The 27,149-nt window shown below is 52.7% G+C and overlaps 3 protein-coding genes across 6 annotated transcripts; 1 reads left to right on the top strand and 2 right to left on the bottom strand.

Annotated features, from left to right (window-relative positions):
* Positions 1–611: 611 nt before the first annotated feature.
* Positions 612–10,773, bottom strand: LOC148885028 (medium-chain acyl-CoA ligase ACSF2, mitochondrial-like). Of its 2 annotated transcripts, XM_089018164.1 has the most exons (17): positions 10,634–10,773; positions 10,374–10,498; positions 4,686–4,887; positions 4,424–4,552; positions 4,303–4,356; positions 4,106–4,224; positions 3,881–4,043; positions 3,720–3,815; positions 3,503–3,654; positions 2,578–2,669; positions 2,429–2,505; positions 2,252–2,359; positions 2,018–2,169; positions 1,408–1,549; positions 1,216–1,326; positions 1,075–1,143; positions 612–845 (listed from the first exon to the last, which is right to left on the bottom strand). In XM_089018164.1, the coding sequence occupies exons 2-17, from the start codon at positions 10,463–10,465 to the stop codon at positions 795–797; spliced, it is 1,809 nt and encodes a 602-aa protein (XP_088874290.1). In that variant the 5' UTR covers positions 10,466–10,498; positions 10,634–10,773; the 3' UTR covers positions 612–794. The 2 variants fall into 2 exon arrangements, 1 of the variants encoding a protein (XP_088874290.1); XR_016118000.1 differs by lacking the exons at positions 612–845; positions 10,634–10,773 and having other exon boundaries at positions 2,050–2,169; positions 10,374–10,513.
* dnaaf5 (dynein axonemal assembly factor 5) lies at positions 10,618–16,169 on the bottom strand. 2 transcript variants are annotated; one of them, XM_089018163.1, is made up of 14 exons: positions 16,037–16,169; positions 15,120–15,692; positions 14,302–14,486; positions 14,114–14,238; positions 13,840–13,958; positions 13,071–13,303; positions 12,730–12,954; positions 12,507–12,650; positions 12,240–12,408; positions 12,033–12,180; positions 11,776–11,926; positions 11,360–11,516; positions 11,085–11,276; positions 10,618–10,981 (listed from the first exon to the last, which is right to left on the bottom strand). In XM_089018163.1, exons 2-14 carry the CDS (start codon positions 15,637–15,639, stop codon positions 10,830–10,832), a joined length of 2,520 nt encoding a protein of 839 aa, XP_088874289.1. In that variant the 5' UTR covers positions 15,640–15,692; positions 16,037–16,169; the 3' UTR covers positions 10,618–10,829. The 2 variants fall into 2 exon arrangements, with proteins under 2 accessions (XP_088874289.1, XP_088874288.1); XM_089018162.1 differs by lacking the exon at positions 16,037–16,169 and having other exon boundaries at positions 15,120–15,803.
* prkar1b (protein kinase, cAMP-dependent, regulatory, type I, beta) lies at positions 16,095–25,680 on the top strand. Of its 2 annotated transcripts, none has more exons than XM_089018165.1 (11): positions 16,095–16,365; positions 17,722–17,915; positions 18,869–19,039; positions 19,155–19,246; positions 21,663–21,724; positions 22,297–22,343; positions 22,634–22,792; positions 23,539–23,599; positions 23,719–23,840; positions 25,331–25,412; positions 25,497–25,680. In XM_089018165.1, exons 1-11 carry the CDS (start codon positions 16,095–16,097, stop codon positions 25,667–25,669), a joined length of 1,434 nt encoding a protein of 477 aa, XP_088874291.1. In that variant the 3' UTR covers positions 25,670–25,680. The 2 variants fall into 2 exon arrangements, with proteins under 2 accessions (XP_088874291.1, XP_088874292.1); XM_089018166.1 differs by having other exon boundaries at positions 16,141–16,292.
* Positions 25,681–27,149: the final 1,469 nt, after the last annotated feature.

Genomic DNA, 27,149 nt, shown 5'->3' with positions numbered 1-27,149 from the left:
TATTTCTGTTGCACGTGCAGCCGGGTGGGAGTGGAGGGGTCTTCACCCCCCCACCCCCCACCCACACTTTGGACTCAAGTGAATGTTGATCGTTCCGAACTTTTTTTAATGATTGTTTTACTGTGTGCGCGGGAGCGCAAACGTCCCTGCTTTTGCGCCGCAGGCGTGGATGGTGGCAGCTGGCCCTTTAAGGCCAACGCCAGCAAAGAAAGTTGCGCAACGGCCACCGAGTGGGCTCCTGGAAACGCTTTTAATAATAAAAATACATTTCATTTATAAGCGCCTTTCAAAACTCTCAAGGTCACTTCGGTCACAGGATCCGTTTTCCTGTGGGTGAGCAGCGGCAGCCACACACGTCAGCGTTCACTCACCCCGGAGTAACTCAAATACATAGCAAGCTCACTAGCTCGCGAATAGACAGCTAGCTAGGTAGCCGCAGAACTAGTAGGTAGCTAGCGAGCCAGCCAGATAGCTAATAGCTAGCTATCTAGCTAGCCTTATTCTATGAGATGAGGTGAGCCCCCATTTAGTTGAGTTGAATCAGCCATTTGACGATTCGGCGGTGGTTGCGTGTATTGCGAAAGGCACTTGCCAATGAAGTGGGTGACATCTTTTTTCTTCTAGAAAGAATTTATTGATTGAGGTTTTGTACGCCGTGCGTGTAGATGCTGCACGGCGGGCGCTTCAGGGCGCTGCCCCATCGTCCCGATTGTGAGGGGAAGAAATCAAACGATTGACGTGAGCGACTCGGTGCGCTCGATTGCCGGCGGCTCCTCGAGGTCCGACGTTCTGAGCTACAGGCCCAAGTGCTTCTCCATGTCCGCCTTCAAACGGTTCTTCTTGACCTGAAGGCAAGAGCAGCTGTCCCAGTGAGGCGACAACCGAGGCCGGCGCACGCAAAGAATTGCCGCGACAAGCGACAAAGACGGCGGAAAAATCCCCTTTGGAGTCCAGTCCCGGTCTGGAGCTCCGGGATGCCGGCGTCCCCGGTGGAGGAGCGGCGGACCCCACGCGACGGGCGTCCCGCCACCCCGAAGAGAGTGGCGCTGTTCCCGAAGGCTTAGCCGGTCTTACCTTTCTGGAGGCCGTCATGGGGTAGGAGTCCACGAAGACCACGTAGCGGGGGATTTTGAAGTGGGAGATCTGCGGGGCCAAACCGGCGTTCCGTCTCGCTGAGCACGCCCGCAACGTGGACGGCGGCGGCGGCGCCCTCACCTGGTCTTTGCAGAAGGTTCGTATCTCCTCGGCCGTGCACGCTTGTCCTTCCTTCAGCTTGATGCAAGCGCAGACCTGCTCTCCCAGACGCTCATCCTTCACCCCCACCACCTCGGAGACCGCGGTGACCTTTAAGTCCCGGCGGAGGAGGCGACCTCCCGCCAAAGGTGACCTTGTTCCAAAATTGGTTACCTGCACCTCGTGCACTTTGCGGTTGGTGTAGAGGAACTTCTCGATCTCGGCCGGGTAGATGTTCTCCCCCCCTCGGATGATCATGTCCTTGATGCGGCCCTCGATGGAGCAGTAGCCCAGCGCGTCGAGCCGCGCCACGTCGCTGCCGGCGTCAAAACAACGCTAGCGTTAGCCCAGCCCGCAACGGCCGTTGCTATCTAAGCGCCTTCCAAAACTCTCGTGGTCACTTTACAGTCACGGGATCTGTTTTTCTGTGCGCCAGCAGCGGCAGCCGCACGGACGCGGGTTCACTCAACCCGGAAGTAACTCAAATAGATAGCAAGCTTGCTCGCTAGCAAATAGATAGCTAATAATTTCATTGACACAAACATTCAATGCGGTGTGAGAAAGCTTAGATTGTCCTCTTTGATCAGGAAAAAAACAAGTTAATTATTGAGTGACGTGGGTTATCTGCAGTTATCTGATCTTGAAAGGGGGGCGGCAGCCCAAAATCATCCAATCCAATCCAATCCATATTTGCTTGATCTAGCGCTTTAAGAAGAGCTGAAGCTGCAACAAAGCGCCAACGTGTGTTGAAAAAGGCAAATGGCGCGCGCGAGGAGGCGCTCACCCGGTCCTGTACCAGCGGTCCGGGCCAATCACCTGGCGGGTCTTGTCGGGCTCGTCCCAGTAGCCGCGCATCACGCAGCTGCCGCGGATCAGCAGCTCGCCGCTGGCCCCCAGCGGGACCGTCTCGCCCGTGTCCACGTCCGCCACTTTGGCCTGCGGCGACAAACGGCGGCGGGGCCGCTTCAGAGGGACCCAAAGAGAGACGCCGGCGTCGCCCGGGAGGCCCCGCCCCCACCTCCACGTGCGGCAGGACGCAGCCGACCGTGTGCAGCTTGAGCGCGTCGTCGTCCAGCGGGAAACCCAAGAAGGTGACGGGGCTGTTCTCGGTGGTGCCGTAACCGATCTGCCGGGCGCGCCAGACGGCCGCCGTCACCCGGGGCGAGCGCCGTCACGCCCGAAAGGCGCCACTCACCATGATTTCTTTGGCGTTCAGCTTGGCCCGCACGTTGGCCACCAGCTCCGGGGCGCACGGGGACGCCGCCATGATGCCTTCGAGGTCAAAAGCCGCTCGCTGACGCCCGCCTGGGAAATGGCGGCCGGCGGCGGCGGCGTTGAACTTACCGCCTTCCATGGAGGACAAATCGGACTTTTCCAGATCTGGCAACCCCAGCAGGTCGGCAAACATGGTGGGGGTCCCGTAGATAAAATTGCACCTGTCACAAGAGCCCGCCCCGCCCCCCATTTTTAATTTCAGATCGGCAACGACGCACACGCTGACCGCCGCCCTGGTCGGACTTGACTTGTGATGCTGGACCAGCCCCGCCAAGCCAAGGTGGCTCAAAGTAATTATCCAGTCAGTACGATGGCGTGCTGACTACCTATTAGCTGGCTAACTAGATAGCTAGCTAGCTAGCTAGCTTTCTATCTATACATCAAATCTTGGATTGTATTTTGTACCGTCGCCCCCCCCTTTCACGCTCAGATAACTGCAGACCCATGTAACTTCAATCAAAGGTTTGTTACACTGCATGGAATGTTTGTGTGTCAAGGAAATTATTAGCTGTGTATGTTAGCTATATAGCTAGCTAGCTATCTATTAGCTACCTATTTGCTAGGTATTCTTATTCTTATTATTATACGATCTATCGGAAATATGACACGGCAAAATGATGATTTTTTTTAGCAAATTGTTACCTGGTTTTATAATAATAATATTCATAATCCATTTAATTTATAAGTGCCTTTCAAAACTCTCAAGGTCACTTTACAGTTACAGGATCAGTTTTTCTGCAGGTGAGCAGCGGCAGCCACACGCACCAGCGTTCACTCAACACGGAATAACTCAAATAGATAGAAAGTTAGCTAGCTTGCTAGCTTGTGAGATAGCGAATAGCTTTTTCTTCAAATCTGGATGGAAAATGACTGGATTCAACTGGCGTCAATGTGTATTTTGTTGCCGAGCTGCTGGGCAGAACCCAGTTGTTGTGTTGTGAGTGCGGCAGCCCCTCGGGAACCAACCAAGCCCAGAAGAGAAACCGCCCGTCACCTTTCCTGGATGATGGCGTCCAGGTTGGCCTGCGGGTCGTAGGCGGTGGAAGGGAAGACCAAGGTGATGCCGTGCAGCGCCATGCACAAGGCCCCCACCACCGAACCGAAGCAGTGGTACAAGGGCACCGGCATGCACACCCGCACCCGCGGCTGGCGGCGAGACACCCCGCGGGCGTTCACTCGGGCTTTATTTTGGGCGACGACGGGCGACGTACCCTCCGGTCGTAGCCGGCCCGCAGCCCCACAAAGTAGCCGTTGTTGACCACGTTGTGGTGGGACAGCGTGACCCCCTTGGGCTGGCCGGTGGTGCCCTGAATGCAAAGCGCGCGCAGAGGTCACGACCCCGCCGCGCCCCCCCGAGCGGACCCGGCCTCACCGAGGTGAACTGAATGTTGATGGCGTCGTCGCACGACAGCGTCCCGTCCAGTCGGCTCAGCCGCTGGCGCTGACGACCGTCGGCCGCCTGGAAAACGTCGTCCGCGTGCAGCGCCCCCGCCCGGCGCTCGTCCGTCAGGACCACCGCGCGCAGGTCGGGCAACCTGCGGGCGGCTCGGTCAATCCTGGCGGACGACGGGCGCTCATCGCAAGCGGGCGGGCCTACCTGGCGCTGCGCAGGTGGCCGGGCGCCGACGCCGGCATCTCCGGGCACAGCTCCCGCAGCATCTCGTAGAACTTTTGCGTTTTGAAGCGGCTGGGGCACACCAGCGCTTTGCACTGCACCTGCGGCGGCCGCACTTCACTTCAAATCCCAGCGCAAAACATCCACATCCATGAGCGAGCTAGCGAGCTAGCGAGCACCTTTCTCAGCGTGAACTCGGCTTCCTGCAGTCGATACGCCGGGTTGAGGGACACCTGCCGGGGGCCGCGCCAAAAGTTAGCCCGCTAAACGGCAAAAGCCATGGCTTCCGGCGAGGCTAACCTGAACGATTCCCGCCTTGGCCGAGGCGAATTGGAAGAGGATCCATTGGTACGTGTTGGGGCCCCAAAGGCCCAGACGCTCGCCCGGCTGCAGGCCCAAAGCAAGCAGCCCCGCCGCCACTTGCTCCACCTGCCCGCCAAAAGTGCCGTCAAACGCCATCCAAATCCGTCACCAAAGCCGTTTCATTCGTGCCACTTTCCCTCCCCACAAAGCAGCGGAATCCAAAAACAAAATGGCGTCGGCGTCGACGTGGCAGACGTACGTCCCGATGAAGTTGGAGGAAGGTTTTGCGGACGCCGTCTTGAAGGAAGACGACGGCCTCGCGCTGAGGCCAACGCCGGGCGGCGGCCGCCAGGCTTTGGCCCATCGTCATGGAGAGAAGCGAGACGGCCGACGCGCCGTGAACGTAGCTGACGCCGCTGCCCGGATGCGATCGGCGCGGCGGATGGTCCACGTGCAGCCGCCTGCGCACGGCAAACACAAAAAGGCCATGCAGAGTAAGGCGTTTTTTTTTCCGAAAAAACCCACCATGTATAGTAAGGCGTTTTTAGCCGAAAAAAATGACCATGTATAGTAAGGCGTTTTTGGAAAAAAATTGACCATGTATAGTAAGGCGTTTTTGTCGATAAAAAAGACCATGTATAGTAAGGCGTTTTTAGCCGAAAAAAATGACCATGTATAGTAAGGCGTTTTTAGCCGAAAAAAACAACCATGTATAATAAGGCGTTTTTAGCTGAAAAAAACACCATGTATAGTAAGGCGTTTTTAGCCGAAAAAAATGACCATGTATAGTAAAGCGTTTTTAGCTGAAAAAAATGACCATGTATAGTAAGGCGTTTTTAGCCGAAAAAAAACCCACCATGTATAGTAAGGCGTTTTTAGCCGAAAAAAATGACCATGTATAGTAAGGCGTTTTTGGAAAAAAATTGACCATGTATAGTAAGGCGTTTTTGTCGATAAAAAAGACCATGTATAGTAAGGCGTTTTTAGCCGAAAAAAATGACCATGTATAGTAAGGCGTTTTTAGCTGAAAAAAACAACCATGTATAATAAGGCGTTTTTAGCCGAAAAAAACACCATGTATAGTAAGGCGTTTTTAGCCGAAAAAAATGACCATGTATAGTAAGGCGTTTTTAGCCGAAAAAAATGACCATGTATAGTAAAGCGTTTTTAGCTGAAAAAAATGACCATGTATAGTAAGGCGTTTTTAGCTGAAAAAACCCACCATGTATAGTAAGGCGTTTTTAGCTGAAAAAAACCACCATGTATAGTAAGGCGTTTTTAGCCGAAAAAAACCCCACCATGTATAGTAAGGCGTTTTTAGCCGAAAAAAATGACCATGTATAGTAAAGCGTTTTTAGCTGAAAAAAATGACCATGTATAGTAAGGCGTTTTTAGCCGAAAAAAACAACCATGTATAATAAGGCGTTTTTAGCTGAAAAAAACACCATGTATAGTAAGGCGTTTTTAGCCGAAAAAAATGACCATGTATAGTAAAGCGTTTTTAGCTGAAAAAAATGACCATGTATAGTAAGGCGTTTTTAGCCGAAAAAAAACCCACCATGTATAGTAAGGCGTTTTTAGCTGAAAAAACCCACCATGTATAGTAAGGCGTTTTTAGCTGAAAAAAACCACCATGTATAGTAAGGCGTTTTTAGCCGAAAAAAACCCCACCATGTATAGTAAGGCGTTTTTAGCCGAAAAAAATGACCATGTATAGTAAAGCGTTTTTAGCTGAAAAAAATGACCATGTATAGTAAGGCGTTTTTAGCCGAAAAAAACAACCATGTATAATAAGGCGTTTTTAGCTGAAAAAAAATGACCATGTATAGTTAGGCGTTTTTAGCCGAAAAAAAACCCACCATGTATAGTAAGGCGTTTTTAGCCGAAAAAAATGACCATGTATAGTAAGGCGTTTTTAGCCGAAAAAAATGACCATGTATAGTAAGGCGTTTTTAGCTAAAAAAAATGACCATGGATAATAAGGCATTTTTAGCTGAAAAAAAATGACCATGTATAGTAAGGCATTTTTAGCCGAAAAAAATGACCATGTATAGTAAGGCGTTTTTAGCTGAAAAAAACCCACCATGTATAGTAAGGCGTTTTTAGCCGAAAAAAATGACCATGTATAGTAAGGCGTTTTTAGCTGAAAAAAATGACCATGTATAGTAAGGCGTTTTTAGCCGAAAAAAAACCCACCATGTATAGTAAGGCGTTTTTAGCTGAAAAAACCCACCATGTATAGTAAGGCGTTTTTAGCTGAAAAAAACCACCATGTATAGTAAGGCGTTTTTAGCCGAAAAAAACCCCACCATGTATAGTAAAGCGTTTTTAGCTGAAAAAAATGACCATGTATAGTAAGGCGTTTTTAGCCGAAAAAAACAACCATGTATAATAAGGCGTTTTTAGCTGAAAAAAATGACCATGTATAGTTAGGCGTTTTTAGCCGAAAAAAAACCCACCATGTATAGTAAGGCGTTTTTAGCCGAAAAAAATGACCATGTATAGTAAGGCGTTTTTAGCTGAAAAAAACCCACCATGTATAGTAAGGCGTTTTTAGCCGAAAAAAACAACCATGTATAATAAGGCGTTTTTAGCTGAAAAAAAATGACCATGTATAGTAAGGCGTTTTTAGCCGAAAAAAATGACCATGTATAGTAAGGCGTTTTTAGCTGAAAAAAACCCACCATGTATAGTAAGGCGTTTTTAGCCGAAAAAAATGACCATGTATAGTAAGGCGTTTTTAGCTGAAAAAAACCACCATGTATAGTAAGGCGTTTTTAGCCGAAAAAAAAACAACCATGTATAATAAGGCGTTTTTAGCTGAAAAAAATGACCATGTATAGTAAGGCGTTTTTAGCCGAAAAAAAACAACCATGTATAATAAGGCGTTTTTAGCAGAAAAAAATGACCATGTATAGTAAGGCGTTTTTAGCCGAAAAAAAACCCACCATGTATAGTAAGGCGTTTTTAGCTGAAAAAAACCATCATGTATAGTAAGGCGTTTTTAGCCGAAAAAAATGACCATGTATAGTAAGGCGTTTTTAGCTAAAAAAATGACCATGGATAATAAGGCATTTTTAGCTGAAAAAAAATGACCATGTATAGTAAGGCGTTTTTAGCCGAAAAAAATGACCATGTATAGTAAGGCGTTTTTAGCTGAAAAAAACCCACCATGTATAGTAAGGCGTTTTTAGCCGAAAAAAACAACCATGTATAATAAGGCGTTTTTAGCTGAAAAAAAATGACCATGTATAGTAAGGCGTTTTTAGCCGAAAAAAATGACCATGTATAGTAAGGCGTTTTTAGCTGAAAAAAACCCACCATGTATAGTAAGGCGTTTTTAGCCGAAAAAAATGACCATGTATAGTAAGGCGTTTTTAGCTGAAAAAAACCACCATGTATAGTAAGGCGTTTTTAGCCGAAAAAAAAACAACCATGTATAATAAGGCGTTTTTAGCTGAAAAAAATGACCATGTATAGTAAGGCGTTTTTAGCCGAAAAAAAACAACCATGTATAATAAGGCGTTTTTAGCAGAAAAAAATGACCATGTATAGTAAGGCGTTTTTAGCCGAAAAAAAACCCACCATGTATAGTAAGGCGTTTTTAGCTGAAAAAAACCACCATGTATAGTAAGGCGTTTTTAGCCGAAAAAAAAACAACCATGTATAATAAGGCGTTTTTAGCTGAAAAAAATGACCATGTATAGTAAGGCGTTTTTAGCCGAAAAAAAACAACCATGTATAATAAGGCGTTTTTAGCAGAAAAAAATGACCATGTATAGTAAGGCGTTTTTAGCCGAAAAAAAACCCACCATGTATAGTAAGGCGTTTTTAGCTGAAAAAAACCACCATGTATAGTAAGGCGTTTTTAGCCGAAAAAAATGACCATGTATAGTAAGGCGTTTTTAGCTAAAAAAATGACCATGGATAATAAGGCATTTTTAGCTGAAAAAAAATGACCATGTATAGTAAGGCGTTTTTAGCTGAAAAAAACCCACCATGTATAGTAAGGCGTTTTTAGCCGAAAAAAACAACCATGTATAATAAGGCGTTTTTAGCTGAAAAAAATGACCATGTATAGTTAGGCGTTTTTAGCCGAAAAAAAACCCACCATGTATAGTAAGGCGTTTTTAGCCGAAAAAAATGACCATGTATAGTAAGGCGTTTTTAGCTAAAAAAAATGACCATGGATAATAAGGCATTTTTAGCTGAAAAAAAAATGACCATGTATAGTAAGGCGTTTTTAGCCGAAAAAAATGACCATGTATAGTAAGGCGTTTTTAGCTGAAAAAAACCCACCATGTATAGTAAGGCGTTTTTAGCCGAAAAAACCCACCATGTATAGTAAGGCGTTTTTCGCACGAAAAAAACGACCATGTATAGTAAGGTGTTTTTAGCTGAAAAAAATGACCATGTATAGTAAGGCGTTTTTAGCTGAAGAAAAAAAAACGACCATGTATAGTAAGGCGTTTTTCGCAGATAAAAATAACGACCGTGTATAGGAAGGTGGTTTTAGCCCCGAAAAACGACCTTCTTTAGTAAGGCATTTTATACCTTAGTTCATTGAATGGCTATGTAGCACAGTGGTAGAGTGGATCTTTGCAGATGCAATGTCCCAGGTTCAATCCCAGTATCATTATTTAGGATTTTTGCAAATTTCTGCATTGGAGGACTATTAAAAGCTTTCTTATTCTTATTGAAAAACGACCATGTATGGTAAGGTGTTTTTGGCCGAAAAATACGACCATGTATAGTAAGGCGTTTTTCACACGAAAAAAACGACCATGTATGGTAAGGTGTTTTTGGGCGAAAAAAACGACCATGTATAGTAGGGCGTTTTAGGCGAAAAAAAATGACCATGTATAGTAAGGCGTTTTTGGCGGAAAAAAAACGACCATGTATAGTAAGGCGTTTTTAGCCGAAAAAAATGACCATGTATAGTAAGGCGTTTTTAGCCGAAAATAACGACCATGTATAGTAAGGCGTTTTTGGCGGAAAAAAAACGACCATGTATAGTAAGGCGTTTTTAGCCGAAAAAAATGACCATGTATAGTAAGGCGTTTTTGGTCGAAAAAAACGACCATGTATAGTAAGGTGTTTTTGGCGAAAAAAAAAACGACCATGTATAGTAAGGCGTTTTTAGCCGAAAAAAACCACCATGTATAGTAAGGTGTTTTTGGTCGAAAAAAAAACAACCATGTATAATGAGGCGTTTTTGGTCGAAAAAAACGACCATGTATAGTAAGGCATTTTTAGCCGGAAAAAAAAACAACCATGTATAATAAGGCGTTTTTAGCTGAAAAAAAAACGCCCATGTATAGTAAGGCGTTTTTGGCGAAAAAAAACGCCCATGTATAGTAAGGCGTTTTTAGCTGAAAAAAAAACCCACCATATATAGTAAGGCGTTTTAGGCGAGAAAAAAAACGGACCATGTATAGTAAGGCGTTTTTAGCCGAAAAAAACCACCATGTATAGTCAGGCATTTTTGGCGGGAAAAAATGACCATGATAGTAAGGCATTTTTAGCCGGAAAAAAAACAACCATGTATAATAAGGCGTTTTTAGCTGAAAAAAATGACCATGTATAGTTAGGCGTTTTTGGCGAAAAAAACCACCATGTATAGTAAGGCGTTTTTAGCTGAAAAAAAAACGACCATATATAGTAAGGCGTTTTAGGCGAGAAAAAAAACGACCATGTATAGGAAGGCGTTTTTCGCACGAAAAAAACGACCATGTATAATAAGGCGTTTTTAGCTGAAAAGAAACGAGAATGTATCGTAAGGCGTTTTTAGATGAGAAAAACACAACCTTGTGTCGTAAGGCGTTCAGTGCGTTTGCGCCTGGTTTGCTCAGGTGAGAGGAGGCATCTGGTTTTCACAGAGGCTGAGTGGGAGTGTTTCAAGGTTGGAAAAAAAGTCACTTTTTTGGGTGTCGGCGGGGCAACCTACCGGCTCTGGCGGAACCCGCCGCACGCCACGCCGCGTTCAAGTCCGAGCGCAAAGTCGCCGCTCCTTCGGCACAAACAAAGCAATGAGGACATTCTTGTGGCCGCGGCGGAGCGTCAGCGAGACGTCTGCAAGGCAGGCAAAGGCGGAGGAGTGCGTCTTGGTCAACGGTGGAGCGGCGGGCGCGTCTCAGCGTGTCTAATCGTTAACCACTCACACGGCGACCGAATTGACCTCCCATCCAAAGTTCAGCACACACTTACTTTATTTGGCAAATCAGAAGCTTTCGAGGTGGTCGGAAAAAGAACAAAACAAGTCACAGACCGGCAGAAAAGTTGCGCTTGTGTAAGAGCGCCGGCGGGGGAGGGGCGGCGCTATTTACGCGCTCGGCGCGGCTCACGCGGGTGGACGTGCGGACCGGACCGCGCAGCCGAGGGCCGTTTGGCGGTCGCGCGGCCGTCATTGGGCCGAACGGTCGCCGCCGCCGTTCAGCGAGTCCAGGTGCCGCAGCAACCGGTCGCAGTGTTGACAACTGCGATGTTTGTCCCTGACGCGTTCCGCTTCCTTCCTGAGAAGAGTCGGTTGCACCCACCCGGCCGCCATCAGCACCTCTGCAAAACGAGCGCCCCCCCCGCCCATCAGGCAGGCAACTTGACGACGGCCAACCGGGAGGCATTCGGAACGGCGGCGGTCGGTCACGCGCGTCGTCCTCACCGAGCACTCGGTCTCGCACGGCGCCGTCGGGGTCGTCCAGGTGCAGCAGGAGTTGCTGGAAAAGGAAGCGCAGGTGCGAGGCGCACAGTTGCCCGTCGTAGTTGCCCCCCAAGCAGGAGAACCACAAGCCGAGAGCCCGCAAGGCCTCGGCCCGCACGTCCTCGGCGCTGTCGTCCAGACGCTTCAGCAGCTCTGCCCGGGGAAGGCGCCGGGAGCCTTCAATGCTGGGGCCCCGGCGCACCCAAAAACAAGGCCAAGGCGTACCGGGGACGTACCGGGGTAGATCTTGTTGAGGGCCTCCTCGCGCAGGGCGGATCCCACCCGCTCCAGGAGGGCGCACAGGGAGCGGCAGGCCAGGAGTCGCCCCATCGGGGAGTCCTCGTCCAGGGACGACAGCAGCTGAGGCGACAGCCTCTCCTCCAGGGACAGGAGCTGAGGCAAACACCCGCGTAAACACCACACCGCCAGCGCAAGCCGGCTAGCTAGCTATTAGATGTCTAGCTCGCTATCTATTTTGACTTTGTTACTTCCGGGTTGCGTGTGGCTGCTCCCGCTCACCCGCAGAAAAACCGATTTTGTGACTGTAAAGTGACCTTGAGAGTTTTGAAAGGCGCTTATCGATGAAACGGATCACGATCGTTGTGATTGTAAAAGCCAACGTTGAAGAGGGACCGGACAGCCCGCTGGGTACCTGCTCCGGGGTGACGCTCCCTCCGTGCAGCATCGCCAGCAGGCAGCTGAGGACGGAGGTGCGCAGGGCGGCGGCGGTGCGCCCGGCTCGCCACGCCAGATTGGGGAGCAGCACGTCGCCCAGGAACTTCTCAGACTCCTCCCGAAAACGTCTGCCGCACAAGCCGTCGGCGGCCAAATCCCAAGGAAAAACTCTTTTCGACATTGAGCTTGTCGCGGCCGAGCCGGAGAAGTTGGGGGCGCGGCGGCCTCACCCACCGCTGCGAGTCCAGCGTGCGGTTCCCGTCCAGCAGCAACTTGGCCAGCATGGCGAAGACGTTCATCCTCATCTCCTGGTCTCTGTCGGCTCGGAGGCAAGCGCTCAGCAGGGGCATCAGCTGGCTCACAAACTCGCCGATGACCGGACCTGCGAGCGGACGCGCATTGGGAACGGTCCCCGGCCCGTCGACGGGCGTCTGCTCTCACCAGACTGCACCACCACCACGTGCATTTGGAGTCGCTGCGGGGAGAAGGCGGACCAGGTGTGGACGGAGGCCGAGAGCCAGGCCAGCAGCTGGGCCATGTGTCGCCGGTAGAGCTCGGTCGCCGACGGCAGGCCCTGGACCTCGCACAGGCTCCGGACGCCGGCCAGGGCCTGAGGGACAAACGGGACCTTTCCAACCACTTTCACCAGATGGCGACGGAAGCGTCCCGTGGCCGCCAAGCGTCGGGCGCGGGCCGCCGTTGTCTCACCTTCTGGCTGAGGTCGGGCTCCGCCGACAGGCTCTGGACGCTGACCAGCACCTTCAGCAGCTGCAGGCTAACGGAGCGGCACTCCGGGCCGCCTCGGCGCAGCAGCGCGTCCGCGCAGGCCAGCAACTGCTCCAAGTACGCCAACTGGAAGAGGGAAAGCGGGGGGCGTGGCAAAAGGCCGCGGGAACGCTCGCCGAGCCAGAGAGGCGGAAGGCGCTCCGACCTGCCGATATTCCTGGCAGACGTCCGGCAGGGCCAAGGTGTCGGCCATCTGCGGGAGGTGCGGCGCCAGGAGAGCCGGCGGGCATCCGCCCAGCGCCGCCTGCAGCACCATCAGGGGGCGCCACGGCTGGGAGGCGCAGGAGGGGGTCTTGACGTGATCCAGCAGCAGATCGAAGAGGACCTCGGGCGGGACGAAGGTGCCCAGCAGCTCGGCGCCCGCCAGGCACTGCCAAGCCACCAAAGCGCATTTACGCGCGACTTCAACCTCAATCGCCGCTCTTCTTCTTTGCGGCGCGACGGGAAACGGCCGCCGCCGGCTTCGACGGCATTGAAGCCACTCACGTTTTGGACCACCTCCTTCTCCGAGTCGGCGCAGGCCCGGTCCAGGAGGGCCAAGAGAGGCTGGAGGTGCTGCGTGGCGCGTTCCTCGGCGTGGAGCAGAAGCACCGACAGCAGCTGCGACGCTCGCACCCGCGTGGCCGCCAGCCAGTCGCTCAAGTCGCGGCCGATGGCGGGCACCAGGCGGTACAGGTTCCGAGCCACCAGCTCCCTGCAGCCCAGACCCGGACGCTCCACTGGCGGGGGGGGACGGCATACGAGTCAACACCTGCGGAGTCTCCGAGCCGAGACCGGCAGGCTCAAGGACGTGTTCTGCCACCAGGCAGCCAGGAGACTCAACTCCCTCCCGGCACTGCCCCCCCTGCCCCTTCCCACTGCCACACTCACCGAACTCTGAGTGCACTCTACACGCCGTACTATCATCCTGAACTCGATTTTTTCTCTGCGAGACCTCACTTCAACCTTTTTTGCATGACGTCACTTGACATACGACACTACCTCCCTTTACGTTCCGAAATGACACGCATTGTCTGTCTTTTTTCGCCGCGTTCTAAGTGCCTTGCACGCCGGGTCATTTCATCTGTGCTGCATATTAGCATATTTGACAAGAAAGCTGACGCTGACTCTGACACCTGACCGGAAATGCTGCTTGATATGGACCCTGGTCGGGAACAACGACTTCAAGCAGCCGCGAGGCTAAAGTTGGCTGCTCGGCGTGCCGCGGCGGTTCAAAATGTCGGCGCGAGCGTGTTTGGCCCGGCGTGCCACTGACCTCCCGCTGGGTAAAAGGACGGCGGCAAAAGGAGAAAGTCCAGCTTGTCCTTCAGGTCGTCCTCGTTCTCCTTCTCCCACTGGGCGCCGACCCGCCGCCATAAATCCGCCGCCAAAAGTCTGCAGGGGAGGAAAAAAAAGGCCGCAGCATCTTTTAAAGAAAAAACTTGGTGGAAAGCGGCCACTCGCCATCAAACAATTCAAATTCCACATCCAAAATTCAAGGAAAAGGCCAACGTCCGAGTGACGAAAGCCCACAACCACCACAACTTGACCTGATTTCGGGAAGGTCATCCGTAACGCCGCTCAGCAGGAGAGGGACAAGTTTGTGGAAGTAGGAATATCGGTCCCGTAAGTTGAGCAGCCAGTCGCCGACGACGACCGTCACGGCTTTCCTCACCTGCGGCAGAAAGACGCTTGAAAATGAAGGAGGGCATCACGGGACCCTCCCCCAAAAAGCAACCTGCGGCGAGTCGTCAAACAGCCTCTGCGCCAGGTGCGACAGGACATCGTCCACGTTCTTCCCGGTGCCGTGCAGGATGACCGCCCCGGTGGCCTGGATGACCGAAAGACGCACCTTGGAGTGCTGATGGCCGATGGTCTGCATCAGAGGCTTCACCAGGCTTTCAGCCTGCATGTGGAAATGCTCTGCAATGGGGCGGGGGGGCAACGTCGGTCACCTTCAAAATCAACTAGCTTGCTGTATATCTATTTGAGTTACTTCCAGGTTGGGTGCTATTAGCTATCTAGATGACTAGCTAGCTATCTATTCGCTATATAGCTAGACTGCAAGAATCCAAATAAGGGCGCGGAAATCCTACAGGACCCTCCGCACCCTGCCCACCACCATTTCCAGCCACTCCCCTCAGGCAGGCGCTACCGATCCATCCATCCGCACCAAATCCAGCAGACATTTAAACAGCTGCTTCCCCCAAGCCATTAACTCTTTAAACAGTGGCGAATGAATAGGTGATAAGCAGCTAAGAGATAGCCAAGAGCTAGAAAACTAACAGCCAGCCAGCCAGCTAGCTAGCTAATAGATATAGATAATAGCTGCGGGCACACGCGCCAGCGTTCACTCAACCCGGATAGAATAGTAAGACAAATAGATGGAAAGCTAACCGATAGACAGCTCATAGCTAGCCAGGTAGCTATTAGCAAAATATTTCTTCCGAACGTCGACATCAACAAAAGAACAAAATAAATCAAGAAATACGTAATATGACAAGACAAAGACGCGCAGAGTCCTTCCTTCATCGTTCATTCAATGGTCGCCCTCACCCGGCAAAGCGTTGGCCACGTCGACGGCTAATTTGCAGCTTTGTCTTTTGACGTCGGGGAAGGGGTCGAGCAGGGTCCTGTGCAAAATGGCCACCATTTCGTGGAGGTAGGGCGCCATCTGTTTGCCGCACACTTCCACCGTCAGGGTCAACATCTCGGTGGCCGCCAAGCGAAGCTCCTCGGCCGGTTCCAGGACCTCCTTGTCCCCGAAGCGCTGAGCCAAGCACGGCATGAGATAGGGCAAGGACTCGCGCGGCTCGGGGACGCGGCCGATCAAGTCGCCGATGAGCGTCATGGCGAGTTCTCGGCATCTCTCCGTCGGATCCGACAGACACTTGAGGAGAGGCTTGAGGAGGGCCGCCAAGAGCTCCTGCAGGACGGCGCCCGACAGCTTTTGCTCCAGCGTCTCCCTCCCGATGCTCTCCAAGGCTCTTTTCCTCGTCGACTTGTCGTCTTCGGCCAGACAGTTTAAATGTCGGGCCAGTCCTCGCAAAACTTCTTGCGAAGCCGTCGCCGCCATCTTTGTTGTGGTCGTCGTAGCAACCAAACAAAGCGCTGTTGCCACGGCTTCCGCTTCAAAGTAAAAAAACAAAACAAAACTTTATTGATAAACGCTTCCATTCAGACAGCACGGAAATACGTTTCATGCAGTTGAACAACACATATTTTGGCTCGTTGCCATTTATATTTCTTTCTGGTTTACGATTTTCTTGTCACAGAAAAATAAAGTTTTGTTTTCAAACAGCCTCTTCAAAAAATATAATCACAATACAATTCACCCCCGGAGTATCGCATGTGGATTACAAAGTGTGTGCGTGTGTGTGTACAAAATGAGTTCCAAATTTCAATCCATGCACATTTTGGCCACAATCTCGATGGAAAATAATGACCAGTATGAAGCATTTCACCACACGCACGTCATGAATGCAGGCGCGCGTTTGACAGATGATACCGCCTCCACAAACAGTTCTTCGAATGCAGAATCGTGTCACGTCACGCAATTTGGTCGACGCTGAGCCGAAACACGGACCGCGAAACGTTCCCTTGAAACAGGTTCCTTCCGTCGGAGTGACGTCATCGCTCTCGACGCAGGGGACGGCGGCGGCGACGGCATCCGAGCCGACGGCAGCGCAACCTTTGAGCGATTGGAGCGTCGCCCCTTTCCAATTGACGGTAGGAGAAGCGGCGAGGGCCGCCCGGCCGCATGTTGTCACGCACGAACGACGAGGGCCTCCGGTTTGTCTGGGTAAAATTAGCCGCGGTCCTTGTTTTTTTTTTGTTCCGGGGTTGTCGTTGTGGCTCCGGCCGCCGCATTGTCACGTCCACAGTGGCGCGCAGCCGTCGGTCGCTCCGTTTCTTTTTGTCGACGGATAGCGATTCGTTCTGGATGGGCGAAAAACGGTCCTCGGTGCCATTTCCTCCCCCTGAAGAAAAACATCCGAGGCCGAGCGTTCGGCCGCCTTGGGCTTGTCACGATTCGCCTTGCTAGGCAATTTCTCACTTTTTGGTGGTTTTGGGGCGCTTGATGGGCAATGCACACGTTGAAAGACGCCAAGAGGCGCTCGCTGCAATTTCTGCAGAAACAAACGCGGCCTATAAAATACACACTCAAGAATGTCGCAGCCCCACAACACGACAAGGAGAATGAATGTCTTGTGCGCCATAAACAAACGCATCCAATGTCTTTTTTTAAAAACTTGTTCCAGTCAGAAACGCGCCTTGAGGGCCCCCCAAGATGGTAAGCAAGACCTCAATGGCGGTGGCCCTTTCAGGGATGACAATGACAAATGAGGGAAAAAAAAGACGACATATATTCATGTGATTTCAACAAAATGTCAGAATGTATTATTTAAAATAACTATAATACTCATCATTAATATGAATGCTTTTCTGTTCCTTGGTCAAACGATCGGAATAAAAGTCAAGTTGCCGCGTCGATGCGCAAGGTTACTGCTGGCTGGCTTGCACACGGCCGGTGAGCTTGCACGCTTGTTTTCTGCTGCCTCTCGCAGAAGTATATTGATGCTAACGTTAGCATGCGGCTTGTCGTAGTGCCACTGACTTTCGACTGTTCCATCCATGAGATTGTTTCATTGCAAATGAGAAGCTGTTCTTTGCACAAAGGCCAATCAACCTGATTTGTGTTGTTTTTCTTACTCGTCCGCTTATTCAAAAGGGGGCGTTTACCTGTTTCAACATCAACACCACCGAAATCAACATCATCCAATCAAAGTAGGACTTTGCACCGACCCAAGCCCAAACAGGAAAAGAACCGCCAAAAAGCGAGAATCCATATTTTGTTTGGTCTGAAAAAGTGGGAAGTTGTCATGTGCTCCCGATTTGATGCTGTGTTGGGGTGGAAAGTGAAGCGAGCGTGCGTATTGGCGGCAACAGCCCATCGCTGTCCCATCACCGACACGGCGCCGCATGAGCCCGCCGGGCGAACGCCACGCTTTTGGCCGGGAGAAATGTCTCCACGGTTAAGAAGAAGAAGGTGTCGCACCCTGTTTTCAAAGCTACCTTTGTTTGTTTGCTAGTTTTTCTGCCTTTTGCTTCCCCCTGCCCTCCTCTGACGGTCGCTCCTCCCTGTTTTCTGGCGCAGAGATAAAAGCGAAGATGGCCACCTCCTCCTCCTCCTCCACTCTGGACGAAGACGAGAGTTTGAAGGGCTGCGAAATTTTTGTGCAGAGGCACAACATCCAGCAGATCCTGAAGGAGTGCATCGTCAACCTGTGCATCGCCAAGCCCGAGCGCCCCGTCAAGTTCCTGCGCGACCATTTTGAAAAGCTGGAGAAGGTCGGTGAGCCGAGCGGCGCCGCTCGCGTGCCGTCCGAGCAAACGCCAGGCCGCCCTCGGGGATGTCCAACGTGACCCGCCCGGTGTTCGCCAACGGGGAAGATGGCCGCATATCTCTCGCAAAGCGCCGGCGACGTATCCGTTCGGCTGTCGTGTTTTTGTCACACGCGCATCACGCGGCGATCGTGCGAGCGCCGCCGGGCCTGTCGTGGCGGCGTTGCGAGCGTCAGATGACTCGGCCCCGACCGTCAAATCCAGCCAGCGCCTTTCTTCAATTCAAAGGGGGAAAAATGCCTTGGAGCAAGCGTTTCATTCTCAGCGCTTGTAGTCAGTCAGTCAGTCGCTCGCTGGCTGGCTCGCTCGTGTTGCTTTTAGACGTGGAAGACGCGGGACAGAACAACGTTGGGAGCTCCGAGTGCGGGTGGGCGGGCGCCCGTTGCAAATTGGCGAGCCGGAGGCCCGTTTGATTGTCGGAGCCGATGAGCCTCCAACTAAGCCGGCCTTCCATTTGCGTCTTCATCCATGATTTCAATGTGAGACAGCTTATATGACGAGCAAGGTCAATTCAAGATGAGCTCGCTATCCAGATGCCTAGCAGGCTGATAGCTGGCTAGCTATCTATTAGCTGGCTAGCTGTTTCATAGCTAGCTAGCGAGCGAGTTAGCTGGCTATCTGTTGGCTAGCCAGCTAGCGAGCGGGATGACTATTAGCTATCTAGTTTTTTATCTATTTGAGTTACTTGCGGGTTGAGTGAACGCTGGCGCGTGCGGCTGCCGCTGCTCACCCGCAGAAAAACTGATCCAGTGACTGTAAAGTGACCTTGAGAGTGTTGAAAGGCGCTTTGAAATCAAATGTATTCTTATTATGATGATTATGATTTGGGATTGGGTGTGGGCAATTTTGCTGCCCTGGACTCACCTTTTGCCCCCTCCCCCGCCCTCGTCCTTCCCCAGGAAGAATGCAAGGAGATGATGGCCCGGCAGAAATCAAACAGCCAATCGGACTCGCACGACGAGGAGGTGTCCCCCCCGCTGCCCAACCCGGCGGTCAAGGCCCGCCGCCGCCGCGGAGGCGTGAGCGCCGAGGTCTACACCGAAGAGGACGCCGTCAGCTACGTACGCAAGGTCGGCCCCCCGCCCGTCCAGCTTTTTTCTTCTGGCGCCGCTCTTCAAGGAGCTCGCCGCCTCTCGTTGCGGCGTCCCTCCGACTTGATGAAGCGGCCTCCTTTTGCCTCCGCAGGTGATCCCCAAGGACTACAAGACCATGACGGCCTTGGCCAAGGCCATCTCCAAGAACGTTCTCTTTGCTCACCTGGACGACAACGAGAGAAGGTAGGCTCGGCTCGGCTCGGCTCGCTACGGCGGCACCGGTCGGACGTTTTGGCGCCACCGCCCGTTTGCTTCTCTCAAAAACAATGGCTTGAAATTTGGCGAATGGGCGCGGCGCCGAACTGGGGCAGTCCAAGCTGTGATGTGAAGATGGTCCTTGCGCGCCGCCGCCGAATAGCACCCGGCCTGGCGCTTCAGGAAGCGCCAATTCAAATGGTCACCGCTGGAAATAGGAAGAGAAAAGTCATTTCCGCAACTTTTGACCTACAACAGTGGCCACAGAAGGAAAGAAGCTTGTATCTCAAGGCACGGCCGTCTTCTCTCTCTCCTCGAGGCAAACTGCTGCTGCTCTCCCAGGTGGAGGCTGTTGCTCGGGTGGCCACTGTGTGCCAGTGTTGCGCCTGCAGTGCAGGCCCTCCTCAAAGTGTGTGTGTGTGCGTAAATTACAGTGACTTCCAGAGAGCGTGATGGATTCCTCGTGGTTTTTCCACGGTCTCCTTCCCGAATAGCAACAGATTGGAGGGATTGTCTGTGAGACGTAAACCAAGGCCGCGTCGTATTGATCGGATTGAGGGGAGACATTTTGGCTGCTTTTTGAGGACCGGAGTGCGCTAAGAGGTGGAGAGCGACCCTCGTCTCCTTCCACTCTCTCCAAACGCTCTCTTTTAGGAGGTGATCCTCGCCCTGCGCTCAATGTAAGAAGTTGCTTTGAGCTCAGCGGCGGGAAAAAGCGACGGCGGTCAAGGGGGTGCAGGCCCGGCGGGCCCTCCCTCATGGCCCGGGCTTAAATCCTCTCATTAGCAAGCAGACTAATGAGTTGATGAAGTGACCGATGAGTCGACCTCTCACCCCGCCGGCCTGACCTCTGCACCTTCCCCACCGGGCCCCTGATGACAGACGGGGAACATCTTGGCGGTCGTCGCTCGCGGTGCGCTGGAAGAAAGAAAAAGCCCCGCAAAAGAAAACTGGGACAAACAAACAAACGGATGGCGGGAGCGGCCTGATCTGCCTTGGCGCTGGTCATGTGACTTCCGGGACGTGGCGGCTGACTGGCCGGCCGGCCAAAGGGTTCAAACTTGAATTCTTTTCGGTCTGCTTCAGTTGTCCACGTGTCTTCAGCAAAAAAAAAAAAAGAGAAGAATCAAGTTTCATTTCAATCAACTTTGCAGCGACAAGTGGAAGGAAACAATCTGTAGTAGAATGAAGAGCCCCGCCCCCACTGCGTTCAGACATCTGATTGGCTTTCGTGTGTTGGCGAAGGAGGACAGACACCAGGCTTGGCGCAGACTTAAATGATCTCGGGGCCTTTTCCCAAAATATTTGTGTTGCTGTTTGTTGTTTTTTGTCAACACGATCCGGCGAGACCTCCCAATGACATCCCATCGCCCCCAGGCAGCAAAGGATTACATCAAGGCCGACGCGGGGCGGCTCCCGTTTGCCGCCTCGGGCCTCTCCGCCAATGACGGACGGAAAGGCGGCGGCTTTGAAAAGAAAAGCTTTTTTTTTTTTTTTTTTTTTTCAATCGTCGCTGGAAAGGATCATCTGCGGCTGTGAGAAAGAAAAAAGCTTGGAGCCCTCGCAGCGCCGCCATTGTTGCCTGACGAGACGCCGCTGGGAAAAGGGAGACAGTTTGGCACGCGGCGAGCGCACTTGCTGATTGTTTGGCCGGTGACGTATCCTCTTGGAGCCACAATTCTCCTTTGAGGCCACGCCCGAGAAAAGGGCCTTCTTCAGCGGCCGCTTTTGAAGGAGACGCGGCGGTGTCTCAATACGCGCCGCCGTTTCAGACGGCCGACGACGGCAAAAGGGAGGCAGGGGTGCCGCGGTTGCAGAACAGGCGCCGACCTGCTCCGGCGGCCTTTCAACGGCTCCTTGATTGGCCCCGGCGCCTTTGTTTTGCCGCGTTTCCCGCCCATCCGCCGGCTGCTAAACGTCGCCCGGAGGCAAGCGAGGCGAGGAGGGGAAGGATCCCGAGCCGCCTCGTGCCTCGACGCATCCCGGCGGCGCAAGCGAAATCCGCCGAGGCCTCCTCGTTCGTCCCTTTGGCGGGCCGGCGAGCGCTTTGGCTGCCGGGCTGAAACGGAGAGCGAGTCCAAAAGGCGCCTTTGACGGCGGGCGCCCTGGAACAACACGGACAGACAGACGGACGGATGGCGTTGGGTTCAGGGCCAAAAATGCCAAAAGCCCCCCACTGACTTGTGTTTCCGCACGCGCGAGATCTAATCTTCTGTCACTTTTGTGTGAAGAGGACTTGACGTTGGGCATCAAAAAAGTCTAAATAAAGCAGTTTGTAGGCGTGCGTCAGGGTCACGGAGAGTTCCGGACTGGCCGCTGAATAACTCGGCCGAATGACGGGCACCGATGGTGGCCGATAGTGACTGTGTTTCCCCCCCCCCCCCCCATCTTCTTTCCCATCCAGCGACATATTCGACGCCATGTTTCCTGTCACGCACATCGCCGGGGAAACGGTGATCCAGCAAGGTACGCATTTCACGCCCGACGGCGGGGTCGCCGCCATCCGTGCAAGCAAATTCAACTCAGGGACTTTGGGGCTCCTGGAAGGCAAAGAAAGTCCCGGAGTACCCGGCTCCAAATTTGGAGATGCCGAGTGCGCTCGGCAGGCCCGCTCTTACGATATACGCCTTAGGCTACTTGGGCACCTTAGCCGTACACACAAGCGAGAGCCCGTAGCTCACGTCCGGGCCACCGCTGTGCAACTTCAACAAGGCAGCCCTGCCCCCATACCAACTCGCACTCTTTCCAAGCGCGTCCCGGAGAAGCGATTCCGATATGGGGGGGCTCCGATTTAGGCCGGGGAAAAGCTTTGCTAGCAAAGCGGCCCCATATTGCTTTTGGGTCAAGGCGCCGCAATATTGGACATCGCATTTCAGCGAGCAAATGTTAGCATTAGCACAAGTTAGCGACACTGTATTTCAATTGACCGTATGAAAAAAGAGCGGTCTGTGAGCAAAGATTAGAATTTTGCTTTGAAACGGATGAAGGCAGATTGCGGCATTGACTCTGGTGTGGTTGTCCCCCCTCCCGCCTTCCAGGTGATGAAGGAGACAACTTTTACGTGATTGACCAGGGCGAAGTGGACGTAAGTGGCCATCCACAAAAAAACATGCTCCTTTTCCTCCGGGACTTTGTTCTTTGGGAGGGACGAGGGATGGAGGGGGGCGGCGGGTCTTTGGGGGAATCCCGCCTTCCTGCTCCACTCGTGTCCAAACAACGTAGCCCAATCCAAAGCGCGGCTTGTATTCCCTCTGCCCCCGAGCTCGGTTGCGCTCCGATGCCAATTGGAAGGAACACGCGGCGCACGGAAGGCCGGGCGGACAAAGGAGAAGGCGTTAGCCAAGCGCACGAGTCCCGCGGTTGCTCTTTCCGCAGGTGTACGTGAACGGGGAATGGGTGACCAACATCGGGGAAGGCGGCAGTTTCGGCGAGCTGGCCCTGATTTACGGCACCCCCCGAGCCGCCACGGTGAAGGCCAAGACCGACCTCAAACTGTGGGGGATCGACCGGGACAGCTACCGTCGCATCTTGATGGTAACGCATCAACGCCGCCCGCCGCTTCTCCCAAAGCTTCTGTGCCCCGATTTGTTCAAGGCGGCGTTTCAAATGAAAGTTTACTTTAAGACCCAAGTTGGAGACGGTGAAGGGGCTCGGGAATGGGGGCCACCGGCACCAAACGTCTTCTTTGGAGGGACATTCGGGGCCATCCGGGTCTCGCTTTCCTCCAGACAAGATCAAAGTGGCCCCCGAGAGAAAGAAATGCTTCTGTGAATCAAGCAAGCCAGTTAGCAAACGCTGCCTTCTGGGTTCAGACTTGTCAGGATGTGCACCGATGGGGAAATCCCCTGCCTGCCTGGTGGGTGGGTCGGAACGGCCCCTACCCCCCCCCTCCCCCCACACACAGATGCAAACAACCTTCACCCACATGAAAGCAGCCGCACTTTTACGACGACGATGATGATTATCTGGCGTTGTGCAGCGTTTTTCCAACTTTGCACGTTCCTCCGACCGTCGCCGATCAGACTTGATAACAAGCGAGCTGGCATCCAAGACCAAAGCGTCTTGACGGGCGCTACTGCAAAAATACATCTGAATGGGAAGGAGGAGGACTCGCCGGCGTTGACGTGTCGCTTAAGCGCGTCTGAACTTAACCGGCGCGTCTGAACTTAACCGGCGCCTCCTCCTCGGCGCCAAGTTGGTGGCGTCGGTGCAACGCGGGCCGGATCGTCGTCGGAGGGAGGGCGACCTCTGCGCATCTCAACGTCGCCTTGTTTTCACAGGGCAGCACTCTAAGAAAGCGAAAGATGTATGAGGAGTTCCTCAGCAAGGTCTCCATCCTCGGTAAGTGCCACGTGGAAGGCGGACGCCCTTCGCCCGTTTGGTCGCAGTCTCAAAAGTCGGCGCGGAACCCGCAAGGCGCCAGCGTTCATCGGACGCCGTCCGTGTGCGTTTTGCCGCAGAGTCTTTGGATAAATGGGAGCGTCTGACCGTGGCCGACGCCCTGGAGCCGGTCCAGTTCGAGGACGGAGAGAAAATCGTGGTGCAAGGAGAGCCCGGCGACGACTTCTTCATCATCACGGAGGTAAGGTCTCAGTCTCTCAGGCTCAGCGAGACTCACGTCGGGGGCCAGTCTCCTTCCAGGCTTTGCCCAAACTTTTGACTTTAATTTGGATCGTTCGTACAACAGACCTCTTAGACCACATAGGCTTAATTATGCCGATGAAGCGATACCAGAGCAAATGGGGCAATCGGGCCAGTCGTAGACCCTATACTCAGTCAGGACAATAGAAGCCTGAAGCAATAGTCCTTTGGACCCCCAAACCTGAGGGCAGGGACCTATCATAGCAGAGTCTGAAGAAACCTTCTCATCGATGGATCACTCCATTACGACTGAGAGCCGACACAGACGTTTCGGTTGTTAGACGGGAACCCACCCACGGGTACTCAAAGCGCTTCTTCACACGTGGCCCCAAGCGGGGAACGGCCCCCGATGGCTTGAAGAGGGCTCGGCCCCCTCGTCCTTTGGTCCTTTGGTCCTTTGGCCTTGTGCCTGCCCGTCATCGGACTTGCTCGCCAACGACGCACTCTTGATGAAGTCCACACTCCCGATACCGGAGCGCATATTTGTTGTTGTTGCGTGCGTGCGTGAGTGAGTGTGGGATCGGCGGCCATTTCCGCTGGCCTTTTCTGGCAAAGTGACATCACGTGACGCGTGATCCCCTTTTCCGCCCTGGAGCCAAAGGCAATTTTTCCCAGACCGCGCTGGAATGCGCGTTACTTGCCGGCTTTCACACGGGGTCAGCAGACCCGCGGCCCCCGGGGACGCCGGCCGGCCGGAGAGGGAGGGAAGGAAGGATGAGTCACAGCGGGCAGAGAAACCGACTCTGCCGGCAAGATGGCGGGCGTCTCTCTGCTTTCCTCGCGCGTGCCCGCTTCAAATTGTTTTCATCCGGCCATGATTTTTTTATTATTATTTTTTTTCCTCTCCCTCCTTCCACTTTGGGGGGTTTCGGTGGCGGCCGCCCGATTCGCATGCCGCCTCGACATTTTATGGCCGTTCAAGAGCAGAGATGTGTCGAGAAGCAAAAAGCACAATGTGACGTTGGTTGGAAGCGGCCGCGGCAAACAACAGCTGCGGGCCAGTCCGGTTCCGGCCGGGCGGCGCCACGCAAAAGCCGTTTCCCCTGCAGGTTTTCTGGGGTTGTCGGCCTCCGCCCGTCTTGGACTTGCCATGTTGGGTGGGAGTCATCTGCTTTGGATGCTGCCAATTATGACACCCTGGAGAGAGTCAGGCAAAGCCCATCCAAATTGTCCTCCTTGCTCGCTCGGAATATGCCACTTGTGGTTGGTTTGCCTCTCACGGAACAGGTGGCCGTTCCATGCAACCATACAACCCCCCCCCCCCCCCCCCCCCGGAAAAACAGACACAGAGGGGCCCAAATCCTGTGCACCTGTGTCTTATGAAGCAAAGGAATTTCTCCTCTGCTTAATCCTCCTGATGATGTTCACTAACTCCTTCCGTTCCTTGCCCCCCCCCCCATTCTCCTTCATGTCCATCCCGTCCGTCTCCAGGGAATCGCCTCCGTTCTGCAGCGCAGGTCCGACAACGAGGAGTATGTCGAGGTCGGACGTCTGGGACCCTCCGACTATTTTGGTAAGTTGCTCCGTACCCCCCCCCCCCCACACTCCTCATTCGGATTAATAAACCAAGTAAACGCGGTCTCCCCTCCCGATTTAGGTGAGATTGCGCTGCTCCTGAACCGCCCGCGGGCGGCCACGGTGGTCGCCCGCGGGCCCCTCAAGTGCGTCAAGCTGGACCGGCCTCGCTTTGAGCGTGTGCTGGGGCCCTGCTCCGAGATCCTCAAAAGGAACATCCAGAGATACAACAGCTTCATCTCGCTCACCGTCTGATGCCCCCCCCCCCCCCCAAAATAACAAAAATATGCCACCGGGACCCAGCAAGTGGCTTTTACTTTGACGACATTTGCAATCGCAAGTTTCCGTTGTGTTGTAACGGCTGAGTAGCGGCGATGCACAACATTTTGCTGTATTTGCGGAGGGCAGACGCCACGTCCAGTTGATTTGCTTGCTGCTTTGCATTTCTTGAACCTTTTTTAGGTGGTCTTGCTAACGTCTTTTAGGTGTGTGTCTTCTGTTTTGCCTGTGGCAGAAGTATTCTTAAGAAAAGAAATCAATAAATTTCTCAACATGACGTGGCCGCAGCCTTTTACATCGTGCCAGATGTAATTGAAAACAAACTTTTCCCAACAGCGCTTAACAAGTGTGCACACACTCATCACGGCGGAGGTGGCCGCATTCAAAAGTTCCTCATGCGCACATAATAATTATAGTAACAATAATAAATTCCATTTCTAAGCGCCTTTCAAAACTCTCAAGGTCACTTTACAGTCACAGGTTAAGTTTTTTTTCTGTGGGTGAGCAGCGACAGCCAAACGCGCCAGCGGTCACTCAACCCGGAAAAACTCAGATAGAAAGCTAGCTCGCTAGCTAATACCTAGTTAATAGATAGCTAGCTAGATAGCTAATAGATAGTTAGATAGATAGCTAATAGATAGCGAGCTATTTAGTTAGATTGCTAATAGACAATGGCAAATGGGCAAATAAAGAATTATATAAATATAGAAATTATTATTATATCACGAGAGTTAGTTAGGTGGCACCATTTCTTTATTTCTGCTGCTTAGCTGGCAACGTTTGTTTTGTTTTTGCAATGGCGCATGAACTCAAGGACCTTTCTTCTGGAGTCAAACGATGAAGCCATCATTCTTGCAACCTCCTTTCCTTTTTAAAGGAGAGCATTATAATGGAGGCGTAGTGTTACCATCACAGACCGCGGTCTGTACCTCCAACAGGTGTCCCCCCCCCCCCCCGCCCCAAAATCACCCCTTCCTCCCCGCCCAGTCCTCCTCATCCCCTCACTCAAAGCAAAGTGTCAATCATCCGTTGGGCCGAGCTGTCAGAGGGTCGCGGGGCTCCTCCCAGACGCTTTTCAGAAGCTTTGACACATTCCTCCCCATCTTAATGGCCACTAAATCAAGTGAGGAATGCCAATCCCGCCCCCCCCCCTTCCCCCAACAACAATTCAGCCCAGTTCAGCAAGACGCGGGCCGTATCCGCACAAAAATACAATGCGTTCATCAGCTAGCGCAGACCAGGGATTGTCAAAATAAAAGTCAGAGTTGGGAAAAAGGAAGTGACGGTATTTCGACCAATTTGTCAAGTCGGGAGTGTGCGGACCGTCGGGAGCGGGCAGCAAAAACAGAGGCCACCGGGAACGCCGGGACAACACACAAGCGGCCCACGGAGCTGAGCAGTACACACCAACCAACTGCGATGCACGACGGCAGAAGGGGAAGGGAAAAAAATACCC

The sequence above is a fragment of the Hippocampus bargibanti genome, linkage group LG17, assembly GCF_051943395.1.
Source record: "Hippocampus bargibanti isolate YZ-2025 linkage group LG17, ASM5194339v1, whole genome shotgun sequence".
Classification (NCBI taxonomy): Eukaryota; Metazoa; Chordata; class Actinopteri; order Syngnathiformes; family Syngnathidae; genus Hippocampus; species Hippocampus bargibanti.
The sequence above is the reverse complement of the archived record's forward strand: the minus strand, read 5'-3'. Positions and strand labels throughout refer to the sequence as shown.

Coding starts and splice junctions, on each gene's coding strand:
- dnaaf5 (XM_089018163.1), bottom strand. CDS start 15,639: ATGGCGGCGACGGCTTCGCAAGAAGTTTTGCGAGGACTGGCCCGACAT. Junction 12,955..13,070: donor AGAAGGAGGTGGTCCAAAAC/GTGAGTGGCTTC, acceptor GTGGCTTGGCAG/TGCCTGGCGGGCGCCGAGCT. Junction 12,409..12,506: donor AGCCCGACCTCAGCCAGAAG/GTGAGACAACGG, acceptor TTTGTCCCTCAG/GCCCTGGCCGGCGTCCGGAG.
- LOC148885028 (XM_089018164.1), bottom strand. CDS start 10,465: ATGTCCTCATTGCTTTGTTTGTGCCGAAGGAGCGGCGACTTTGCGCTC. Junction 4,357..4,423: donor CCAAGGCGGGAATCGTTCAG/GTTAGCCTCGCC, acceptor GGCCCCCGGCAG/GTGTCCCTCAACCCGGCGTA. Junction 4,225..4,302: donor CCGAGTTCACGCTGAGAAAG/GTGCTCGCTAGC, acceptor CGGCCGCCGCAG/GTGCAGTGCAAAGCGCTGGT.
- prkar1b (XM_089018165.1), top strand. CDS start 16,095: ATGCAGAATCGTGTCACGTCACGCAATTTGGTCGACGCTGAGCCGAAA. Junction 21,725..22,296: donor GGAAACGGTGATCCAGCAAG/GTACGCATTTCA, acceptor CCCGCCTTCCAG/GTGATGAAGGAGACAACTTT. Junction 22,793..23,538: donor GCTACCGTCGCATCTTGATG/GTAACGCATCAA, acceptor TTGTTTTCACAG/GGCAGCACTCTAAGAAAGCG.